Source organism: Neoarius graeffei, chromosome 19, assembly GCF_027579695.1.
Source record: "Neoarius graeffei isolate fNeoGra1 chromosome 19, fNeoGra1.pri, whole genome shotgun sequence".
NCBI lineage: Eukaryota > Metazoa > Chordata > Actinopteri > Siluriformes > Ariidae > Neoarius > Neoarius graeffei.
This window is the reverse complement of record NC_083587.1, coordinates 20975595-21001221: the sequence shown is the minus strand read 5'-3', so window position 1 is coordinate 21001221 and position 25627 is coordinate 20975595. Positions and strand designations below refer to the sequence as shown.

At 40.1% G+C, this 25627-nt stretch overlaps 1 protein-coding gene and 1 long non-coding RNA gene across 2 annotated transcripts; one reads left to right on the top strand and one right to left on the bottom strand.

The window, feature by feature from the left end:
• Positions 1–1003: 1003 nt before the first annotated feature.
• LOC132867112 (uncharacterized) lies at positions 1004–17607 on the top strand. The gene is made up of 3 exons (XR_009650685.1): positions 1004–4128; positions 4653–4852; positions 16170–17607. It is a non-coding gene; the product is annotated as an uncharacterized LOC132867112 (long non-coding RNA).
• On the bottom strand, positions 16184–24919 carry pdx1 (pancreatic and duodenal homeobox 1). The gene is made up of 2 exons (XM_060899847.1): positions 24532–24919; positions 16184–16539 (listed from the first exon to the last, which is right to left on the bottom strand). The coding sequence occupies exons 1-2, from the start codon at positions 24917–24919 to the stop codon at positions 16184–16186; spliced, it is 744 nt and encodes a 247-aa protein (XP_060755830.1).
• Positions 24920–25627: the final 708 nt, after the last annotated feature.

Sequence of the window (25627 nt, the reverse complement as noted above, 5' to 3'; positions counted from 1 at the left end):
GTGCTAACCACTACACCACCGTGCCGCCCAGTACAGAACCTGTCTGTGTTAATAGTTGAAAGTTCAGGGAAGAGGATCGCCACACCCAGAAGGGCTTGTACAAGTTGTGCTGGAGTTCACCAATCGTTGATTCAGGAGAACGGCTGAGGGCTGGCTGTATCAGCAAGAAGTGTATATATATATCCCCAGAGCCACTATTTAATATCTGAAATTTCGGAGATGAAACACGTGACCTACTTCTGTGTCACTAACACCATGCCTAAAAGAGGAATGTTGTTATACACACACATTCCTAGCTACAGCCCTGGTTGCAGGTGGATTAAAAAAATCTTGGACTAGGAGACTCCATTTTTGGAAGGATTGAAATTTTGTTGCTTGTCGCTTTTTTGGAATCGGGGTTGTAATTATGGACTTTATAAATAAGTGTGTGGGTGCTTTACCTGGGACATTCCTGAGTTTATTGTTACGATATAGTTATTTTTTTCAAACTTTCAATATTCAGAGTACATTTCCCAAGACAATCAGGGAAAAGCCTCAAAGCTTTGGGCGGCTCCGTCCACCCATCCCTGCTAAAAGACCTAGATTGCGAAGATTTCTGCAATGTTTCATGCAAAGGGTGTGGCCATAACAGGAGCGGGGCTATGTTAAGATAATTGGCAGGGGAGGGTGTTCTGTACTGAGTGCTGCCTCTGTGTCAGTAGCACTGTTTTAGCTGAACGTAGATGATTTGAGGAGATGTTTTGATGCTGTGTGTGAGTAACACTCCAAAGCTGGCTATGAAAATCCCACCATGGTTACAAGAGACATATCGATGTCATAGACAACATGGTTTAGAAAAGATATAGATTTATGAAAAAAATAATAACCTGCACATAGTTTCATATAAAGAATGATTTATTCATATAAATAATAATAATAATAATAATAATAATAATAAGTTACATTTATATAGCGCCTTTCAAAAAACCCAAGGACGCTTTACAATTATGAACAAGGAAAGAAAAAATAAATAAAAATATAATGAAAAGTAAAAAGTCCACCAAGAAGGGGTCAGGATGTAATTCCCATGGTGTAGCATCCACGGTCCCACCAAAAGGCACACGAAAACAAGTCCCACATCTCCCGTACCGCCGCCATGACACCGTCAGCAACATCGCTCGAGCACCACGCCGTGGATCCACACAGCGAGCAGAGAAGCTCCGCCACGCAGAGCGCTGGTGTGTCCCAGACCGCCTGCACAGCCACAGGAGGTACACGAGGAGAGATCCGGGGTGAACTGGGAGAAGAGATATATCTTGGGCTGGAGATGGAGTTTGCAGGTAGAAGGAAAAGAGGAAGCCTGGCAGGCTGTCTGCTCGGGCCCGAGCTTGGCTTGGGAGGCTGCTGCTGCTTGTTTTTAGCTGAAAAAGTTCCTTATTTTCCTGAACATTTTGGAGCAGCCCAGCAAAAACCTTACAGCAGTAGGTAACTTATTCATCAGCCATTTTAAACCTTTGTCTTCATCAGTGCGGCACAGGTTCTGCTCCATACTGATCACATAATGAGATTCAAAATGCTGATATACATGTTGTGGCTTGTAGATGACAATTTGAGGAGCATTTGCAATGTTCAACATCGTGTCCATGTCCAGAGAAGAGTATTTTAACTCAAAGATTTTCCGTTCAGACGATCGTCTGAGGGCTGGCTGAGGAACTACCACTGCAGACAGAACCCGTCTGTGTTAATGGTTGAAATTTCGGGCAGGAGGATCTCGCGATGGAGCGTTTCGTCAAAGATTTTCAAAGACTCTCCGTACAGAAGATGGCCTGAGGGCTGGCTGAGTCACTGCCTCCTACATATACAGTACAGAACCTGTCTGTGTTAATAGTTGAAAGTTCAGGGAAGAGGATCGCCACACCCAGAAGGGCTTGTACAAGTTGTGCTGGAGTTCACCAATCGTTGATTCAGGAGAACGGCTGAGGGCTGGCTGTATCAGCAAGAAGTGTATATATATATCCCCAGAGCCACTATTTAATATCTGAAATTTCGGAGATGAAACACGTGACCTACTTCTGTGTCACTAACACCATGCCTAAAAGAGGAATGTTGTTATACACACACATTCCTAGCTACAGCCCTGGTTGCAGGTGGATTAAAAAAATCTTGGACTAGGAGACTCCATTTTTGGAAGGATTGAAATTTTGTTGCTTGTCGATTTTTTGGAATCGGGTTTGTAATTATGGACTTTATAAATTAGTGTGTGGGTGCTTTACCTGGGACGTTCCTGAGTTTATTGTTACGATATAGTTATTTTTTTTCAAACTTTCAATATTCAGAGTACATTTCCCAAGACAATCAGGGAAAAGTCTCAAAGCTTTGGGAGGCTCCGTCCACCCATCCCTGCTAAAAGACCTAGATTGCGACGATTTCTGCAATGTTTCATGCAAAGGGTGTGGCCATAACAGGAGCGGGGCTATGTTAAGATAATTGGAGGGGGAGGGTGTTCTGTACTGAGTGCTGCCTCTGTGTCAGTAGCACTGTTTGAGCTGAACGTAGATGATTTGAGGAGATGTTTTGATGCTGTGTGTGAGTAACACTCCAAAGCTGGCTATGAAAATCCCACCGTGGTTACAAGAGACATATCGATGTCATAGACAACATGGTTTAGAAAAGATATAGATTCATGAAAAAAATAATAACCTGCACATAGTTTCATGTAAAGAATGATTTATTCATATAATGGAGGTACACGAGGAGAGATCCGGGGTAAATTGGGAGAAGAGATATATATTGGGCTGGAGATGGAGTTTGCAGGTAGAAGGAAAAGAGGAAGCCTGGCAGGCTGTCTGCTCGGGCCCGAGCTTGGCTTAGGAGGCTGCTGCTGCTTGTTTTTAGCTGAAAAAGTTCCTTATTTTCCTGAAAATTTTGGAGCAGCCCAGCAAAAATCTTACAGCAGTAGGTAACTTATTCATCAGCCATGTTAAACCTTTGTCTTCATCAGTGCGGCGCAGGTTCTGCTCCATGCTGATCACATAATGAGATTCAAAATGCTGATATACATGTTGTGGCTTGTAGATGACAATTTGAGGAGCATTTGCAATGTTCAACATCGTGTCCATGTCCAGAGAAGAGTGTTTTAACTCAAAGATTCTCCGTTCAGATGATTGTCTGAGGGATGGCTGAGGAACTACCACTGCAGACAGAACCCGTCTGTGTTAATGGTTGAAATTTCGGGCAGGAGGATCACGCGATGGAGCGTTTCGTCAAAGATTTTCAAAGACTCTCCGTACAGAAGATCGCCTGAGGGCTGGCTGAGTCACTGCCTCCTACATATACAGTACAGAACCTGTCTGTGTTAATAGTTGAAAGTTCAGGGAAGAGGATCGCCACACCCAGAAGGGCTTGTACAAGTTGTGCTGGAGTTCACCAATCGTTGATTCAGGAGAACGGCTGAGGGCTGGCTGTATCAGCAAGAAGTGTATATATATATATATCCCCAGAGCCACTATTTAATATCTGAAATTTCGGAGATGAAACTCGTGACCTACTGCTGCATCACTAACACCATGCCTAAGAGAGGAATGTTGTTATACACACACATTCCTAGCTACAGCCCTGGTTGCAGGTGGATTAAAAAAATCTTGGATTAGTAGACTCCATTTTTGGAAGGATTGAAATTTTGTTGCTTGTCACTGGACTTTTACTACAGTTCATTAAATGCTGATTGAAAATAAAGACATAACATTACATAAGGAGATCTACTCGGTCAACAATCATTGCATGTTGCCAGCGGATTCTGTGTGCAGCTTTCAGGAGTTTCCAGTTTTCCACCAATGCACTTCAGCAGTCAGTGTAGCTCGTTGGCTTTGGTGTAATATGGCTTTGGAGCAGACCTGTGTTTGGCGGTGACCCATGGTGAAACTCTATCTGATGCTTGTCATTATCAAGCTCCAGTGCTCTAGTGTCAGAAGGGAGAACCTTCCTGCCTTCATTCATGAAGCAACTCCCAGACCAAAGCCTGTTTTTGGTGTATCTTGCTTTCAAGGCATGCTTTCACTCTATTCTGGCATTAAAGAAAGAATTGTAGACGATTGTAAGCTACAGTGGAAAATTTTCAAACTCCATGTTTTTATTTGGATAACAAAGCAGGTAATGTATTGAGCTTTTCTGTGTCATTTAGAATTATGCCTCTGTAACACACATGATGTGATTAAGTTTTGGTCCTCAAATGACTGGAGCTGACAAAGTTTTATTATGTCCATTATATATATTCTATCAAACGCAAGTATTTGGGGTATGACCTAAATGTATAGTGCATGGGATCACCAAGAGTGAAATTAGGAAACATTCTTCCTATTGTAAGTATTATTATAATACAGCAGCACTACTATTATCGAATTTTTTTACTTAATTTTTTTTAAACCGCAAAATTGGAATTCCATCAGTATGATTTTTTTTCACAGAGAATTGTACTCACTAATATCAGCACTTATGCTGCTAGATTATTTATTTAATCTTGCATTGTTTAACTGTTCCCATTATTATTAAAAATGAAGTGACCCACATTTAGGTCCTTGGCTGCTGAAAGGTAAATGCATATGAATAAACAAATGGGGTTTAAAGTCTCAACTGTGCTTCCAAGGACATTAACCCTGCTTTAGTTTGCCCTCTAGTTTTCACACTCGAGTTTGCGACACCATGGACATGAATGCTGTGAACGCACTCTCATATGAAGACTTTTTGGAAATATTTGGGAACGTGATTGAGAAATGTCCCATGATCCCAGCTGCCATATGGATCCACCGTCCGTTCACAGGCCTAGCGGACATCGAAGCTCACATATCCGACTTCATCAACAGTCTACCTGAATCAGGTATAGTGGTGGATCGTGGGCGCAAAACCTTTCACTTGAGGGAAAGTAGGAAGACGATGTAGGAGGTGGAAAACCTACAGAGAAAATATAGCTCAGTGAAAGGTTATTTTTATTATTAAAACAGAGAAAATGCAGTGAAAAGGTACAGTGGTGCTTGAAAGTTTGTGAACCCTTGAGAATTTTCTATATTTCTGCATAAATATGACCTAAAACAACATCAGATTTTCACACAAGTCCTAAAAGTAGATAAAGAGAACCCAGTTAAACAAATGAGACAAAAATATTATACTTGGTCATTTATTTATTGAGGAAAATGATCCAATATTACATATCTGTGAGTGGCAAAAGTATGTGAACCTTTGCTTTCAGTATCTGGTGTGACCCCCTTGTGCAGCAATAACTGCATCTAAACGTTTCTGGTAACTGTTGATCAATCCTGCACAGCGGCTTGGAGGAATTTTAGCTCATTCCTCCGTACAGAACAGCTTCAACTCTGGGATGTTGGTGGGTTTCCTCACATGAACTGCTCACTTCAGGTCCTTCCACAACATTTCCATTGGATTAAGGTCAGGACTTTGACTTGGCCATTCCAAAACATTAACTTTATTCTTCTTTAACCATTCTTTGGTAGAACGACTTGTGTGCTTAGGGTTGCTGTCTTGCTGCATGAGCCACCTTCTCTTGAGATTCAGTTCATGGACAGATGTCCTGACATTTTCCTTTAGAATTCGCTGGTATAACTCAGAATTCATTGTTCCATCAATGATGACAAGCCGTCCTGGCCCAGATGCAGCAAAACAGGCCCAAACCATGATACTACCACCACCATGTTTCACAGATGGGATAAGGTTCTTATGCTGGAATGCAGTGTTTTCCTTTCTCCAAACATAACGCTTCTCATTTAAACCAAAAAGTTCTATTCTGGTCTCATCCGTCCACAAAACATTTTTCCAATAGCCTTCTGGCTTGTCCACATGATCTTTAGCAAACTGCAGACGAGCAGCAATGTTCTTTTTGGAGAGCAGTGGCTTTCTCCTTGCAACCCTGCCATGCACACCATTGTTGTTCAGTATTCTCCTGATGGTGGACTCATGAACATTAACATTAGCCAATGTGAGAGAGGCCTTCAGTTGCTTAGAAGTTACCCTGGGGTCCTTTGTGACCTCACTGACTATTACACACCTTGCTCTTGTAGTGGTCTTTGTTGGTCGACCACTCCTGGGGAGGGTAACAATGGTCTTGAATTTCCTCCATTTGTACACAATCTGTCTGACTGTGGATTGGTGGAGTCCAAACTCTTTAGAGATGGTTTTGTAACCTTTTCCAGCCTGATGAGCATCAACAATGCTTTTTCTGAGGTCCTCAGAAATCTCCTTTGTTTGTGCCATGATACACTTCCACAAACATGTGTTGTGAAGATCAGACTTTGATAGATCCCTGATCTTTAAATAAAACAGGGTGCCCACTCACACCTGATTGTCAGCCCATTGATTGAAAACACCTGACTCTAATTTCACCTTCAAATTAACTGCTAATCCTAGAGGTTCACATACTTTTGCCACGCACAGATATGTAATATTGGATCATTTTCTTCAATAAATAAATGACCAAGTATAATATTTTTGTCTCATTTGTTTAACTGGGTTCTCTTGATCTACTTTAAGGACTTGTGTGAAAACCTGATGATATTTTAGGTCATATTCATGCAGAAATATAGAAAACTCTAAAGGGTTCACAAACTTTCAAGCACCACTGTACATTCCAACATCTACGTCGGTAACGCTAGGCCACAAATCGTTTTAAGGAATTTTGTATGGATCATACCAACTAATAAACTCTAATTTCTGCGTATATCTATCTTTTGCTTCTTTCTGACTTTGATTATCCAAGTAATCTGGCAGTAAAGCTTTTTTAGCTGTAGCTTTCTTCAAACTACAGACGTGTGACATCTTCAATATGTAAACAAAGTCCACTTGTCCTCCAGGACAACGGGTAGCAGCAGTTGCGAACGTAAGCGTGACTTCAGTGCAAAGGGTCTATAGATATGCAGCCAGGGCTGAACGATATAGACAAAGTTTTCATATCTCGATATTCATGCCAGATATCGATACGATATGACTACGGGTTCGGTGAAAACCAAGCATTTTTCAGAAAAATAAAAACATTATAATACAAAAAAATGTGGAAAGTGCAGTTTTATTTTTAAGAACTCACTGCCAGTCATCAACATTAACATTGGCAGTCAAGAAGGTGCTGCAAAGATTTTAAAATTTATACAATACTTGACTAATAGTCTTCTGAGTAATCGGTAGTGAAAGAGATCCAATCAAAAGGTTTAACTCCTGCAAAAGCTCATCTACAGCTGCATTAGACACAAGATATATGTGTTCTAACTTAAGGAGGACTGAAGCAATTTTAAGCTCAATATCCTTCTCAAAGTTTTCACATTTCCTAAAGTCAAGAGCAGAATCTAAATCAACATTGCTCTCTATACTTTCCCCATCCGAAATATCGCAGGCAATACTGGCACAAGATTCTTCAACAGAATGTATCCAAGGCTTAAATACATTCCCCGTGTCAGAGTGTTTTCTGTATTTATGACTTTTGAAGTTCTCATAGATGTTTGTTTTGTATTCACAGTTTTGGAACACACATGTTACAGTCTCCTTATTTTTAAGATGCTGAAAGATGTGTTGAAAATATTCCCTTTCGGTGGAGAGTTGATTATGGCCACAAAAATGGCATTTGAACGCGGATATGGCTTTGTTGACTGTACATTGGGCAGGGTGATTTCTTGACAAATGGCTTAGTAAGGCATTTCAGGTCTTGAATCTACATGTGCAATTTAAATCAGTGCATGGATATGAATGCCCCCTTCCATAATGCCTATGATTGAGTTTGTAGTGCTTGAGCAGTTCAAATCTTCTTGTAAATGCCCTCTCGCAGACTTTGCATGTCCACATGCAGCGCAACACTGGAAAAACAAAGCCAGTTGTTTAAAGACAACAGTCCATCTCATCAAGGAGCAGCAACTCAGCTCAGACTAGGTCAAGTTTCCAAAGAAATTTTAGCTGGGACTAAACCAACACTGGCACATTTGGTGCTTGGTCAGCCAATTAATCAGAATATAATTTTTTTATTATTAGAAATAGAAAATCAAACCGGGCGGCATGGTGGTGTAGTGGTTAGCACTGTCGCCTCACAGCAAGAAGGTCCGGGTTCGAGCCCCGTGGCCGGCGAGGGCCTTTCTGTGCGGAGTTTGCATGTTCTCCCCGTGTCCGCGTGGGTTTCCTCCGGGTGCTCCGGTTTCCCCCACAGTCCAAAGACATGCAGGTTAGGTTAACTGGTGACTCTAAATTGACTGTAGGTGTGAATGGTTGTCTGTGTCTATGTGTCAGCCCTGTGATGACCTGGCGACTTGTCCAGGGTGTACCCCGCCTTTTGCCAGTAGTCAGCTGGGATAGGCTCCAGCTTGCCTGCGACCCTGCAGAACAGGATAAAGCAGCTAGAGATGATGAGATGAGAAAATCAAACCATTTAACACTTTTTTTTACCAAGAAAAAAATGCCTTGTATTTTTATTTTAGCTTTTAAAAACATAAATCAAATATACCCTTTTTTGTTAAAATGCCCATTTCTCAACGGAAAATCCAGTGACCAAAATATGCTCACATATGGGTTATTAATTTGTGAACTTTACAACTTTTGTAAAATTATTAGCACAAGCTGTTGCTGAAGCTCAGGTTAAAAACTCATGTTCACTACAACATCACCTTAACTGTTGAAAGTATAGCTATTTTGTTCACTTTAAAAACAAACTGTCCTGTACATACAGCCTCATTACAGTTTTGTCAATCGAGCTGTTTCGTTCTATTTTAGGGGTATAACATACCTTGTGTAGTCCAGTGAGTCTTGAGTACAGCCCTGAAGAAACAACAATCAGTCCAGGACAAAATCCATGTGTAAAAACAGTGAATCCAATGAGTTTTCTGTCCAGGCCGGAAGTGAACCACCATCAGTCCGGGAAGAAACCATGAGAAGAACATAAAAACTCCATTAATATTAGAGGGAGGAGAAATTTCTGTTCATTGTTAAAGCTTGAGTTGTGTAAGGTGAAGCAGTATTACACGTGGCTGTCACGGTTCATTAACTAACTGTAAAACTGTTTAAGGACCAGTGAGAACGAGAGAGTACAGGACTCTGTAGTAGTAGCTAGTTGACAAACCAACACAGCTGTTCATTGGCACACTGGCACAGCAATACTGAGCTGAGGAGCTTAGCTTAACGATAACCACCGGACGAATTAACCGTGACGCTTTCACACAAGGGGCATTTATCACCGTCATCTTCATACTTTCCAACGTAAATACAAAAACAGCCCCGCCACTGAGGCCAGCTATCACAACAGCTCACACACAGGGAGGTTTGCTCTCCTTAAGTCACCCCAGCGCGACTAGCCTGGCCTGCAGACCGGCAGACGTCAGCCCCTCTCCCCGTGATAATGCCTGGATGCTGTTAAGCCAGTCAAGGTGGAAAGTGAGACAAGTGACATCTCATAAAACCAGTGCAGTTTGTCAATGCGTCAGAAGACACTGGCATTTAAGCACTCGACGGGAGCAATGCGTAACATTACCACACCGAGCACAGGCATGTGGTCATTAAGCTGTAGGAAGCACTGCTAACGTTAGCCACACACAGCAAACAGCGACATCGGCAGAGTTCACTACGTTAAGCACTACATCCTACTTTTGCACCAGCTCATAAATAAACCACATCGACTCACAAAATGTAAAGACAGTAAATACTTGAGCTATAGTCAGTCCCTCACCAGTAGCTCTCGCTCGTTCTAGATCATCAACAGTTATATGAGCCAAATAAATTGACAAAAAGCACTGAAGCCTACCGTTAGACTCCAAGTAATGTTACACACGGTCGCTCCTGAGGTGGCAGGGTGTGAATAGAACCGTGTGCACAGCCTCGATGAGCATGGTGGCAAGCTAACAAGCCACCCTGCTTAGCTGCTAATGTGCTCATAAACAGCTACACTAGTACAAAACATAAATACACAACTTTCAGTAACGCTATTAAACCGTGAGTCCCGCCCACGAATTACTAACCTAATGTTAGTTAGCTACTGTACCTGTTTGCTAGCGAACCAGCAAATTGCGTCAAAAATGCTATGCTGACTAATTTAAAACTTGCTACCATTAGCTTAACAATAGCCAGTTCAGTTCATAAGAAAACTTAAACAACACAATTTAACCAATTTAGTTAGATAACTGTATATCTAAAATAATACATTATTTGATCACAAATATTTTGTCTAGCGTTAAACTTACGTTCTTTTCCGAGTTGACAAGAGAAAATGGCGATTTAACAGCTCAACTGCCAAGGGAAAAATCCGAAAAAGATGTCATGATGTCAGACGCACAAAAAACGAAACCTGAAGAAACCTACACTTTTTAGAGTGTATATCAGATATATTCCATTCAGCTAGCATGATATTGAACAAGTCAAAGACGAGTTCAAGATCATGCTACCTGAATGGAATATATCTGATATACCACGAAAAAAAAGTCAGCCAATATTATCATTCATACACATTCCTTTCAGGTGTTCAACACATCTTCTCATCTCATCTCATTATCTGTAGCCGCTTTATCCTGTCCTACAGGGTCGCAGGCAAGCTGGAGCCTATCCCAGCTGACTACGGGCGAAAGGCGGGGTACACCCTGGACAAGTCGCCAGGTCATCACAGGGCTGACACATAGACACAGACAACCATTCACACTCACATTCACACCTACGGTCAATTTAGAGTCACCAGTTAACCTAACCTGCATGTCTTTGGACTGTCGGGGAAACCAGAGCACCCGGAGGAAACCCACGCGGACACGGGGAGAACATGCAAACTCTGCACAGAAAGGCCCTCACCGGCCACAGGGCTCGAACCTGGACCTTCTTGCTGTGAGGCGACAGCGCTAACCACTACACCACCGTGCCACCTGTTCAACACATCTTTCTCTTTCAAAATTCTCTCAAAAGAAGAACAACTTTATTCATCACACACTTCCTCTCTGCATTTAACCCATCTGAAGCAGTGAACACACACATGCACAATGAGCACACACAGAAACCTAGAGCAGTGGGCAGCCATGCTAACAGCACCCAGGGAGCAGTTGGGAGTTAGGTGCCTCACTCAAGGGCGCCTCAGCCCAAGGCCATCCCATATTAACCTAACCACATGTCATTGGACTGTGGGGGAAACTGGAGCACCCAGAGGAAACCCACACAGAAATAGGGAGAAAGGCCTCCGCCAGCTGCTGGGCTCGAACCCAGAACCTTCTTGCTGTGAGGCGACTGTGCTAACCACCACACCATCGTGCCACCCAAAAAGTCTTCCATTTTTAACGAAGCAAACCTAGCAGCCATGTTTGTTTACAGATTATCACAGTCGCTCGCTAGTGCCGAAGTGTCTTTCTTTTCCAGCTTTTCGATGTCCATTGGTATCTTTTTCTCTTGTAAATATGCGTGAAGAATATCTAATGAAGTTTTGGTAGCCTTTTGGGTGTTCAACATGTCTTTCTCAAAGAAATGGTTCTGTGCATGCGCAGCAGAAAACTTTCTCATTGAATATTCGCATCAACTCCGATGTGTGACGTCATGTTGTCTTGACAACCATGCAATATCGTAAACCATATTCAACGCGCATTCTCCATTGGGTAGAGTGATGTAATGCACGTAGGATAAGCGATATGCTACCAATATTGCATGCTATCAAACCAAATGAATAAAACCCGCTAGAATGGAATAGAACGCATGTTTTTATTCCATCGAAAAAGTGTCCTGTATGGATAATAATCTGCAATAATGTCTGACATGCTGGTGATAAATTCCATGCATTTTCACTGTAGTGGGGCCAAAAATCACCCCATAGGGCCTAATTAATCCCCTCCTCTCGCCTCCTTTTCCGCGATTCACCAGGTTTCTTTTGCAGCGGTGTCATAACGTGAATTAAACACTTATAATACGTCATGTTCACAATTCATGATGCACAATATTTATCTCATCTCATCTCATTATCTCTAGCTGCTTTATCCTGTTCTACAGGGTCGCAGGCAAGCTGGAGCCTATCCCAGCTGACTACGGGCGAAAGGCGGGGTACACCCTGGACAAGTCGCCAGGTCATCACAGGGCTGACACATAGACACAGACAACCATTCACACTCACATTCACACCTACGCTCAGTTTAGAGTCACCAGTTAACCTAACCTGCATGTCTTTGGACTGTGGGGGAAACCGGAGCACCCGGAGGAAACCCACGCAGACACGGGGAGAACATGCAAACTCCGCACAGAAAGGCCCTCGCCGGCCACGGGGCTCAAACCCAGGACCTTCTTGCTGTGAGGCAACAGCGCTGACCACTACACCACCATGCCGCCGCACAAGATTTATACTTAAGTTTAATAAGAAGTATAATAATAAAATGTCCATATTTCATATAGATACTGTATGTGGTGTATATCTTGTTGTTGTTGTTGTTGTTGTTGTTGTTGTTGTTGTTTTCCCAGCACATATAGAGCAATGTGACTATTATTTTTTCAGGCGTGTCACGTGACTAGGCTATAGAACTCTGACTTATTAAAATGCAACATTATTTTAATAAATTTCACACAGTGGAAATAACATCTTACACTTGATAGCCTGTCACGGGTAATAATGTCAAGGAATTTGGATCTGAAAATTAAGTATACGCCTCATGTCGTGACACTGTCATGGCATAACAACATGATAACACTATATAACACAACGTAATATAATATGACATAGGCCTAATATAACATAAAAAAAATACTATAGTGATATACACTACCGTTCAAAAGTTTGGGGTCACCCAGACAATTTTGTGTTTTCCATGAAAAGTCACACTTTCATTTACAACCCCGATTCCAAAAAGTTGGGACAAAGTACAAATTGTAAATAAAAATGGAATGCAATGATGTGGAAGTTTCAAAATTCCATATTTTATTCAGAATAGAACATAGATGACATATCAAATGTTTAAACTGAGAAAATATATAATTTAAAGAGAAAAATTAGGTGATTTTAAATTTCATGACAACAACACATCTCAAAAAAGTTGGGACAAGGCCATGTTTACCACTGTGAGACATCCCCTTTTCTCTTTACAACAGTCTGTAAACGTCTGGGGACTGAGGAGACAAGTTGCTCAAGTTTAGGGATAGGAATGTTAACCCATTCTTGTCTAATGTAGGATTCTAGTTGCTCAACTGTCTTAGGTCTTTTTTGTCGTATCTTCCGTTTTATGATGCGCCAAATGTTTTCTATGGGTGAAAGATCTGGACTGCAGGCTGGCCAGTTCAGTACCCGGACCCTTCTTCTACGCAGCCATGATGCTGTAATTGATGCAGTATGTGGTTTGGCATTGTCATGTTGGAAAATGCAAGGTCTTCCCTGAATGAGACGTCGTCTGGATGGGAGCATATGTTGCTCTAGAACCTGGATATACCTTTCAGCATTGATGGTGTCTTTCCAGATGTGTAAGCTGCCCATGCCACACGCACTAATACAACCCCATACCATCAGAGATGCAGGCTTCTGAACTGAGCGCTGATAATAACTTGGGTCGTCCTTCTCCTCTTTAGTCCGAATGACACGGCGTCCCTGATTTCCATAAAGAACTTCACATTTTGATTCGTCTGACCACAGAACAGTTTTCCACTTTGCCACAGTCCATTTTAAATGAGCCTTGGCCCAGAGAAGACGTCTGCACTTCTGGATCATGTTTAGATACGGCTTCTTCTTTGAACTATAGAGTTTTAGCTGGCAACGGCGGATGGCACGGTGAATTGTGTTCACAGATAATCTCATCTCATTATCTGTAGCCACTTCATCCTTCTACAGGATCGCAGGCAAGCTGGAGCCTATCCCAGCTGACTACAGGCGAAAGGCGGGGTACACCCTGGACAAGTCGCCAGGTCATCACAGGGCTGACACATAGACACAGACAACCATTCACACTCACATTCACACCTACGCTCAATTTAGAGTCACCAGTTAACCTAACCTGCATGTCTTTGGACTGTGGGGGAAACCGGAGCACCCGGAGGAAACCCACGCGGACACGGGGAGAACATGCAAACTCCACACAGAAAGGCCCTCGCCGGCCACGGGGCTCGAACCCGGCCCTTCTTGCTGTGAGGCGACAGCGCTAACCACTACACCACCGTGCCGCCACATTAACAATGTATAGAGTGGATTTCTGATTAGTTTAAAGTGATCTTCATTGAAAAGAACAGTGCTTTTCTTTCAGAAATAAGGACATTTCAAAGTGACCCCAAACTTTTGAATGGTAGTGTACAGGCTTATAAGGCAATCGCCCAGGAATAAATTAGACTTGGTCTTCATTTTCTTTTAAATGCGTAAGCAAATCAATTCAGAGTTTTCATAATCTTTATAATGTTCTGTGCAGAGATGTGAAATAAAACGTGTCTGGAGGAAAATAGTAAGGCTCCTGCTGCCCTCTAGTGGCAAAAACGCAGGCTGCAGGTTGCCTCACAGCAGTTATACTTACTGTAATTACATTACATTACATTACATTGGTCTGATTTATATGAAATCCACTGGTTCAGCATGATACCACGGTTTCAAATGTATAATATTTTGCACTAATCAATTTCTATTTAAGTAGGAAGGGTGTGGAAGAAAAAAATAATAATGAAAACGCCTCTTAGAATAAAGAGGATAATTTGGAAAACAACTTACCAGCTGGAATACATGGTCTACCAGTATAACCAGCTCGGGCATGTGTTTTGTAAGTGGTCACTGGTCAAATCTTTCAGCGTGGAGTGAAATGTGCACATTTTGTTTGAAAGACTTTAAGCTAACACGTGCATGATGATGTGTTTGGTTTGGTAATCTCAGGTGCAGTACTTTTTAATGTAGGGTGAATATTGGTCAAGTGGGACACGTACACTTATTCGGTGATCTTTATTCAGTTGATGCTTTGAGAATTAGGATTTTTACACTGTATAGACTACTTCCAGTTGCCCAAAGTATTAAAGTATTAAACACACCTGCTTTGCATTAATTTTTTTTAATATGTATGCATATTACAAGCCAAATACAATGAAATATGTTAATTAGATCACTGTCCATTCTTTTAGTTTGAGTGTAAAGACATTAAATGTCCCACAAGATGAAACATAACAGAGTGAAAAACAGAGACTGTAAGAAGCACCAGTGCATGTGTGTTTTTGCATTTAAACAGTGTAATAAGGGTTGTTTTGCAATCAGGGTACAAAGTTTGTGTCACAGGGGTCCAAAATTCAAATTGATTCAAACTGGTTCTTGTACCAGTTTTTAAGTAAAGGACAACTTAAAGAACAGATTTCAGGTATTTTGTATGGTAGTTTTGTGTAATCTGCTATAAGATGGGAGAAACAAATGAAGTGATTCTCGGAGAGGACATTTTTTTTGACAATTCAGAATCCACTGCTATCATAGTGCTTTTAAATATAAGGCTGTAAGCTTTGTGTTAGTTGTCTCTAATATTTATGTCCCAATATCTTGACCACATTTTAGGATGAAAATAATCATTTTAGATATGTTATTTTATATTGAAGAATTAGCTGTCTCAGAGAGGACATTTTTTTGACACAATTACAGACTAATTTGATCAAAATAGTCTGAAAGCTTACTGGCATTCAACATTAAAACTTAACTATGTTTCCAATGATATGGAACCAAATATGTGTTTTATGGTATAAAGAATGATTTAAGTGCATCCCTTTTGGAGCTACCTGTGGTCAAAAAAGCACTTTTTCTAAATGACACGAGTAATTTTGCTAAATATGACACATATTGCCAAACATTCACCAAAAATAACGTTATCACCAATTTTTTTTTTTTTTTTTTGCATGGTAAATAGAGCTATCACAGGGCTACAATAAACAACCAAGTTTGTTTAGTCAAGCCTTTTGATATTGAAGATAATAAGTGTTAAATGTGATTTTTAGCTTGCGTACCCTGATTGTAAAACAGCCCATAAGCTTTTTATAAACATGTTGTGTGAAGTGACAGAAAAAAAGTGCTGTTTTCAAACGTGCCCCACTTCAGCAGTGTTCACCCTCCTCTGCCTTCAGTAATCCTGCACAATGCACTGGTGATGACGTCACATATAACCTAGTTTTTATTTACAGCTGTTTTGGGTTTGTTTGTTTGTTTGTTTGTTTGTTTAGTCCAAGTAGCTATTTATTATGCACATGGTCCTGAATGTCGTGCTTCATTATTCCAGGGGTGCTGAAGTGTTCACGCGGGGTCTCGCGGACCCGAAGTCGCGCTGTGAGACTGCAGAGGTGAAGGTGGTGCCGCGTGCGTGGTGCCACACGCGTCGCCGGAAGTGACGGAGGAGTCCTGCTCGGGATCCGTGCCACCGCCGCCACGCGCCCTGCGCTTGTCCTCCTCCTTCTTCCACTTCATGCGCCGGTTCTGGAACCAGATCTTGATGTGGCGCTCGGTGAGGCTGAGTGTGAGCGCGAGCTCGACGCGCCGCGGTCGCGAGATGTACTTGTTAAAGAGGAACTCCTTCTCCAGCTCGAGCAGCTGTGCGCGCGTGTAGGCCGTGCGCGTGCGCTTGTTCTCCTCTGGCTCCGCCGTGTACGCACCTGCCGAGACGCACGAGACAGTCACTTTATAGCACAGTTTTCATAGCCATATATATGTGTGTGTGTGTGTGTGTGTGTGTGTGTGTGTGTGTGTGTGTGTGTGTGTGTGAGAGAGAGAGAGAGAGAGAGAGAGTCTTAGGCACATGTAAAGAAATGCTGTAGGCTTAGTTTTGGCTTAGTTTAGCTTACTTCTAACAGTACCTAGCAAAACTAGCCTGCCTTATACATCTAAACAGCCACCATTTTTTATTTTAAAGTATCTCCTATTTTGTAGAATTATTATTTATGTATAAATGGTATTATTTTGGCAAATATTGTCATGATGATGGCAATGAAAGGAGTATTTGGTTACGTTAACTAGCTAGCTAGCGTTACTTTTCGAAATGGTGTTCATTTCGGTATAGTTGGTTAATTTACATAATTGTTAAAACACACACAATCCTCAAATATAGAACATGTTCAGATTAGTTGTATACATTGTAAATGTGTAAAAGAAGAAACATTCTTTCAGTATTTACTCTTACCTCAGTAATTTTCTTTTGTCACTCTTTTTTTCATATTTTTACTCAGTAAGCCATTTCTACAGTAGCAAAACTTTCACAAACAGCTATTTTTAAACATTATACTCAGTCACTGATTTAGCCAACACGTTTGTTGTCTGAATTTTGCTTTTTTAGTTTAGCATTGAAGCTACATGGCTAATGTAGCTGAAAGTACTGTAAACCAAGGGAGTAACTTTGATTTTGACATTGGTGGGGACACAAAAGCGATCCAAGGCAGAGCTTCCGAAAGGTTTTTTTTTTTTCCATTAGCAATCATAATTTCATGTCATGCAGATCTTACAGGTTAACGAGGGCAGCCGTGGCCTAATGGTTAGGGAGTTGATTGGTCTTTGGGTTGCATCCCAGGGTTGCAGGTTCAAATCCCACCCTTACCTCTCCATCCATGGCTGAAGTGCCCTTGAGCAAGGCACCTAACCCAATATTGCTAGAATCTGATGATTTATTATTTTTACACCACACAATTCCTAATTTGTGTTTAAGCAGTCGTTCTGTCTCTTCCACAGAAATACATGAAAATAAAAATTAAAAACTTTAAGCATTTTTAGCATTAAATATTGTGGGGTTTTTTTAATTCAATATCTGTATTGTTTGGCATGGGGGGGGGGGGTGTCTCAAAATTCACTGACTGCCTTATTGAGACACTCATAAATAGGTGCTACTGGTGGCATTTTCTATTCTGTAATTAAGCTCAAATTTAGTTAAAATGATATTTGGATATATAATTTAGTGATTGCCTATTATAGCATGATTATGATTACATTAGTATTGCATTTGTAGTATACCCCCCATTTTTTTGTCTTTTTGTTGCCCCTCCATTTTCCATATTATGTCTTTTTGTTGCCTGTTTCTGTGTTCGTAACGTGTGTTATGATTTTCACTGCAGATGTGCTTGTGACTTCTATGTTCATGCTGCAGTTACCAATATTCGTCTGTAGGTGGCAGTAAAGGACCATGGATTTGTTGTATCTAGCCTAGCCAAATGCAAGTCGCACATCTGCATGGCCATGCAGTAGCCTACATCTGACTACTTACATTCTGTAAAACCATTAGGTCTATAAATTTAACATTCATTCATCGAGGATATTATCTAACACCAAGTTACATTGCTCCAGCATTCCTTTTCTCTGCAGTTATGCAGTAGCCTAGCTCTGATGCGTCCTGTCACGTTGCTAAACCTGCCTAAGGAGCCGCAGCAATACTTTTATGAAGGGTTTCCATACATCAAAAGGATTTTGTTGAGTTTTTAAAGCTCGACGGAAACCCTGCACTTACATTCTTGACTTTGAAGAAGAATGAACGAATGTCTCGTTTCTTGGGAGGGCGGCCGTCATCCATGATACTTCAAGTCAGCATGCGAGTCATAGGGCAAGCATGCATGGACATCGAAGTCCAGCTCAATTTGTAGGCTGACGGAGAGTGGGGGGTGCGTGGGGTAGGTCAGGTGTGTACGTGTGAGATACGGGGGGTTGATGGGCGGGTAGTCACGGCTGCTGTGGGAAGTGTGCTGCTTTTACAGCAGATGGCGTGACAGCTGGGATAGCCAACCGTGTAAGTTAGCGAGAAACAGGTAGCTAATCAGAGAATGATATCTACGTTAGAGGGGGGATTATTAGCAGTGTCATACATTTAACCCTTTGTGTGCCATATAATCATTGCTCAGGTTAGGACATCGGTTTTATTGATCGTGATTACACAGTAGCGGCTGAATATTGATAGGGACACGTCCCTACCCAAAATTACGCCCTAGCTGTAAACTCATAAGGTCTAGTTCAACAATTAGCAAACAACATGCTAGAATCATCACATACTTGTCTCAAATTAATGTTGAGTCATTTTAGAAAGTATTTTTAAACAGAATTATCACCTATGTAGTTTCTGTTTCTTACACTTAGTGTAAGGCTTAGTTTTGGCTTAGTTTAGCTTACTTCTAACAGTACTTAGCAAAACTAGCCTGCCTTATACATCTAAACGGCCACCATTTTTTATTTTAAAGTATCTGCTATTTTGTAGAATTATTATTTATGTATAAATGGTATTATTTTGGCAAATATTGTCATGATGATGGCAATGATAATTTCAGGGTCCAGTTTGCACAATGCTAACTGGTTTGTCTTACACATTAGCAATGCTAGCTTTAAGTGAAAATAAAAGACAGAACTTAGAAAGATGCCAAACTGTACTTTTCCTTGTTGCTGACATGGTTTAGTCAAGGATACATCTTTGGTTGCTTTAGTATCCATATCTTTCAGCTTTAAACATAAATTTAAGGTCCTCTAATCTGCCTGTAAAGCTGTATTCTAAAATCTAATTAAAGGTACACCATGTGTACTTTCCTCTGTAATAAATAAATAAAGTACTGATGACACTCGTATCACCCCAGTGACAAGAAAAAGTACAGTCTGGGTACCTTTATTTCTGAGAGCACAGCCATGTTGAAGGCTGTGGTGTCAAACATACACGGGCCGTATGTTTGACACCCCTGCTGTAGAGTAAATTAAATGTTAGATGAAATTAAATGTTGCATCAAACAAAGTCAATATTTGGTGTGAGACGAGCCTTTGCTTTAAAAAAAAAAAATAGTAGTCTGAGGTCCAGTGAGTGCAGTTGTATGTGGAAATGAGCTGTAGGTTTTACTGAGCGTCTTACAGAACCAGCCCCAGTTCTTCTGGACACTTTGCCTGTCACGCTCGCATCTTCATTTTGCACCAAAACCCAGCAGCCTTCATTATGTTTGTTTGTTTGACTGAAAAGTGTCTCTTACATACAGGACAGTGATATTCTGCTTTCTTTACTGACATGCAAACCTTTTTCTATAGCATTTAATTTTGTGCTGGAAAACTAATGTTGGGAAACCTAAAATGTTTTTGTACCGACTTGATAATGTACAAGTCATAAAATACTTTTTAAAAAACTATAACAAAGTTTTCCTAAAAATAGGATGCCTAAGACTTTTGCACAGTACTGTATATGATTACAGCACAGATTTATTTTATAAACATAAGCCTGGTTTCCAATTCGTACGTGCATCAGTAAATTCCAATCACATATTCCCATCCCTATTCTATATTAGAATTCCAAATATAAAGTCATAATAATTGGAGAGAGTGAGTGTGTGTTTATATACTACTGAGGACCAAATGTCCCCACAAGGATAGTAAAATCTGACAATTTCGAACTTGTGGGGACATTTGGATACTGTCGTTGTGTTTTTTTAAACAAAAATTAAAAAAAAAAAAAAAAATTAAAAGAGCCAAAAAGTTTCCTTCTCAATCTGTCATGATGAGTCGTGAAATATCCAACCAGAATTCTGCCAGAAGCTTGTTCATGGTAAACAAAAATGTTTAGTCAAGGTGAATCTTGCAAAGAGACATTTTACCCAAATATTAGGTGTGCTGTATGTAAATTTTTGACCCTGTGTTGATTTCAGAAAACCCAAAGAAAATTAAAACTTGTGCACCAAATTCTAGTGTTTTTTAAAATTAAAGTTGTATGCTGTACAATCACTCTACCACAGAAAAAGAACAGTTCAAAGAAATTACTGAAAGCCCAGGTTGAGGTGCAGGCACAGCATTAATTAACTGCAGCATGTCAATGGAAGGTCCTCACAAGGATAGTGAGACAAACGTGCGTGTGTGTGAGAACTTGCTCAATATGTCCACCATTTACACAAATTCCGATCAAATTCCTATTCCTGTCTGGATCGGTTCTTCCTTGCTCCTTGGTCTGTAAAAGTATAAAACTATACACCAACCTTATGATATTAGGACTCATGGGACATCCCGTATAGTATGTATGCATGATGCATGCGCCTGTGTATATTTTACAAAGTCATAAATGTAATTTAATATCAAAGACATGTTAAGTGTCCTATGTTTGCTCTCTTTGCTTTACACTTGAGCTGCAAAACACACACACACACACACACACACATATATATATATATATATATATATATATATATATATATATATATATATATATATATATATATAATTTTTAGACTTTTAAAGTGAACATACCCAATCTATACTCAACCTTTCTTTGTCGCTAAGGAAGTATCCTTATCTTTCCTACCTTTAATACGTGTCTTTTACCTGGAAATGTGGATATAGTATACCTTTTTTAAAAAAAAAAACAATTTAACATACAGTTATGGTCAGAAGTTTACATACAGTAACGTGAATGTCATCTTGGATATGAATGTCATGGCAATATTTGGGCTTTCAGTCATTTCTTTGAACTGTTCTTTTTCTGTGGTAGAGTGATTGTACAGCATACAGCTTTAATTTTAAAAAATGCTAGAATTTGGTGCACAAGTTTTAATTTTCTTTGGGTTTTCTGAAATCAACACAGGGTCAAAATTATACATACAGGGTCAAAAATATACATACAGCACACCTAATATTTGGGTAAAATGTCTCTTCGCAAGATTCACCTTGACCAAACATTTTTGTTTACCATGAACAAGCTTCTGGCAGAATTCTGGTTGGATATTTCATGACTCATCATGATAGAATTGGTAGAGTTCAATATTTTTTTTTTTCTTGGCATGTTCTCGACTTATAAGCGTGATCCATATATTTTCAAAAGGGTTGAAGTCAGGACTTGTTTTAAGCTTAATGTTAACCTGCTTTATCCTCCACAACCAGCTCTGATGTGTGTTTGGGTTCATTGTCCTGTTGTAAGTCCTAAGTCATGTTCAAGTTTCTGATGGTTTATGCTGAAGAATTCTGAGGTAGTCCTCCTTCTTCATTATTCCATCCACTTTGTTCAATGAACCAGTTCCACTGGCAGCAAAACAGCCTCAGAGCATGATGATCCTACCACCACCACCAGCTGGTACAGTGTCCCTCTGTACATGATGGTCATTGTGGCCAAACAACTCAATCTTTGTCTCATCTGACCATACAGCTATCCTCCAGAAGGCTTTTTCTTTGTTCGTATGGTCAGCTTTAAACTTTAGTTAAGCTTGAAGGTGTCAATTTTGGAGCAGGGGGTTATTTCTTGGATAGCAGCCTCTTAGTCCATGGTGATCTGAACTGTAGACAGTGATCCATGGCAGGGCTGTGCCATGGTGGTTCCCAGGTTGTTCCTGACCATCCAAACCAATTTCCCTTCTGCTTAGGGTGACAGTTTGGGTTTTCTTGAAACAAGTGGCTTGGCAAAGTGACTACACCTCACAATAACTTGGATACAATTATTTGAACTGATCTTGAAATTTGCAGTTGTTTAGAAATGGCTCCAAGAGACATTCCGGAGTTGTGTATATTTGCGATCCTCTTTCTCAGATCTGCACTGAGCTCCTTGGACTTTCCCATTTTACTGTGTGTTGGTCAGTCCAATGAATGCTGCAAACAAATCCTTTTTATGAAGGCACAGAGAAGCTACCAGCTGTAGTCAATCATGAGCACTAACAGGAAGTTAAGAGACCTCGGCCTTGGCAAGATAAGAGATGGTTCGGAAGTTTCAGAACCTCTGAATTAATAATCTAAGTGAGTGTATGTAAATTTTTGACCATGTATGTATAATTTTAACCCTGTGCTGATTTCAGAAAACCCAAAGAAAATTAAAACTTGTGCACCAAATTCTAGTTTGTTTGTTTTTTTATTAAAGATGTATGCTGTATAATCATCCTGCCACAGAAAAAGAACAGTTCAAAGAAATTACTGAAAGCCCAAATATTGCTATGACATTTATATCCAAGATGACATTCATGTCACTGTATGTAAACATCTGACCACAACTGTACATAATGGGATCATAATTAATTTACAGAGTAAACCTTGTGGAAATATACACTACATGTACATTTCTACGTAAAATATCCATACTAAATCTATAAAAGGCGTACGCTTAATGGTATCAATCCAGCAATGAAGAAAGGTACAGTTGGATACCTTTGTGTGAGGGTGTATTTATTTATTAGAGCTGTTTATTCCTGAACGTTCTTCCTACAGCGTCCAAACAAGTTACAGAGTGTTAAAAATGTTTTATATTTATGTTATACAATATTAGCAGTATGTTTAAAACAGTGGGGTTAGACTCATTAATATTGTTAATCTTAGATTTATAGGCTATTAAAGTCATTTTATTCAGGTTAAGAAAATCCAATAACTATTAGACTATAATAACTTTAAAATGTGTATAATGACTTTAATAAGAGTCTTAATTATTGTGACCTTATTAAATGTAAATTTAAAAATAATGGACCCCCTGTCTACGCTTCTTAACCCTTCTGGTCCCTGGATCCAACTTCTAAACAAATGCGACTTAATGCCAATGAAAATATTCTCACAAATCCATCAGGGTTACACGGAAATAGCCAAGTGTTGGACGAAATCTTTCAGCTTTAAATTACTGTTGCAGTATCATCGAATATGGTGCCTAGTTAAGTCGTGTTAAATTCTTACATTCCGTATATACGGTATACGTCTATATCTGATTACAAGTCATGATCTGAAACAAGGTTTAAATGTAATCAGTTATGCTCTTATAACTCTAAAATCTATGTAAATTATGTATTTTAATGTAAGAACTTCCTTTTATGATGAAGTTTCTGAGGGTAATAATTATAATTCATAATAATTAACTAAAAGTAGTATGTACAGGATAAGCTTGTTTTTTTAGTTTTATGGTCAATTTAGTTTTTTTTTAATTATCAAATTAATTTGCTGTATCAGTGCAGGTTAATATAACAAATAAATTCACATAAATTTCACTTGGTTCATTCTATTAAATTGTATGATTTTTTTATTAAGTTGAAAATAGTTTTTAATGAAAGCGTCACTCAGTCTGTACCCTTTGGGCTTCATACTGTCTTTTACAAGGCCCTCGAAACCAATTATACATATATACAGTACATACATACACACACATTACCATTTCCTATTTGCTAACATGCAAACAAATGTATAAAATGATATTCACAAGACCACCAAGGCTGGTAAATGAGGGATGAGAATGGTACGAAGAGCCAGGAAATAAAAAAAGGGCCTTAACAAAAATATCCCGTCCTAATAAAGTTATCATGAATGAAAGTGCCAATGCCAGGAGTATAATGAATACAAAGAATAGGCCGCACCATTCGTACAACAACTGAACTATCCAACATTTATGCTGTTTAGGTTAGTGCGTATGAATTAAAATGACAGAGAATTATTCTGAGCATTTCACAAAGGTCTCCATGGTTGGTGAAAACAAATCAAGTCAGGTATTCATGGCAAACCAAACCAACTTATTTTGAAGTCTATCTAATCTAAAACCGTCCACGCAAGAAAAGAGCTAAATGACTAGATTAATTTATTCAAATAATTCTTACAGATTTTTTATGGATTCTTAACAGATTTAAATCTCAACTTTAGGTTTAAGGTTTTAAAAAGTGTCGTACAAATCTGTGAGTAAAGATTGTTGGGCAAAGTACACCCATTACCTGTCCATTGTCCTTTCCAAGCATGCGTGTGAGATTTTGTCGATTTCATCCAAGGGAAAGGAAGATGGCACCTGTTTCGTTCAGAGCACAGGTCCAGAGAGTCTCCGTAACCCGTGAAAGTTTGGAGGGGCAGCTGTTGGGCTTGTGAGTGGTGCAGATGAGGCACTGGCAGGTCTTCTCGTCCGGGCACATAGGATGTGATATCAGGAAGATGGTTGTGCTGGTCCTGGGTGCCTAAGGTAGGAGAAACGTAGACGGATTGGGTCTGTCTGGTCATGTAAAGGCAAGGCGGTGGGCTTGGGCTGAACTCTTCATTGTGTGGCCTCTGGTAGGCACAGGAGTCCTTGTAAAGGTGACTGGCTGAGTAGTAATGTTCTTCCCGGTTCATGCCTGTAAATGCACGGTGTGGGAATAGTGTCCTGTCCTTGTGCGTTAGACTCCTGTGTTGTACCTGCGCAACTGGCGCCGCTTTAGGGCCTCCAGTAGGTGTGTCACCGGCACCATGTGACCCTGCTTCACCTTAGCCATTGGTGTCACTGTTTACACAAAGAGCTGACAACAAGTTTTCATTCGTGTCTCCTTCAGGGTTTGCCAATAATTGAACAGGACCGGCCGTGTTCAGATCAATGGCTTTAACAAATATCTCTGTTTGCCCATGACTTATCAAGGCTACACCTGCAGTTGTCTCGGACGAGTAAAGAGACATAAAGTGAGAGACAGAGAAAGACTCCTGCATCTGCCTTCTAAGCTGCTGAGATGCTAATGTCTTGAGCAACTTAAATACAACAACTTTGCTCCAAAATTGGTTGTGATTTTGAATTATCATCATTCAGTCTATTATCAAGATACAGGGGATGAAGAAAACAATTTGATGTGTCACAGATGTACAAAGACATGAAAACAAACCAGTCTGCAAACTGAGATGTTAAATCATGTTAAGCTGTCCAGCGTTGACATAACATCTTGAATATCTATATCCAGCAGTGAGTTTTTCCTCTCTTTTTTTTTTTGGGTTGGTGTTTTGAGAAAACCTAACCAAGGTTAGAGTAAAAGCAAGTCATGGGTTATGAGATCTGCTTCATATGTTCACAGCAAC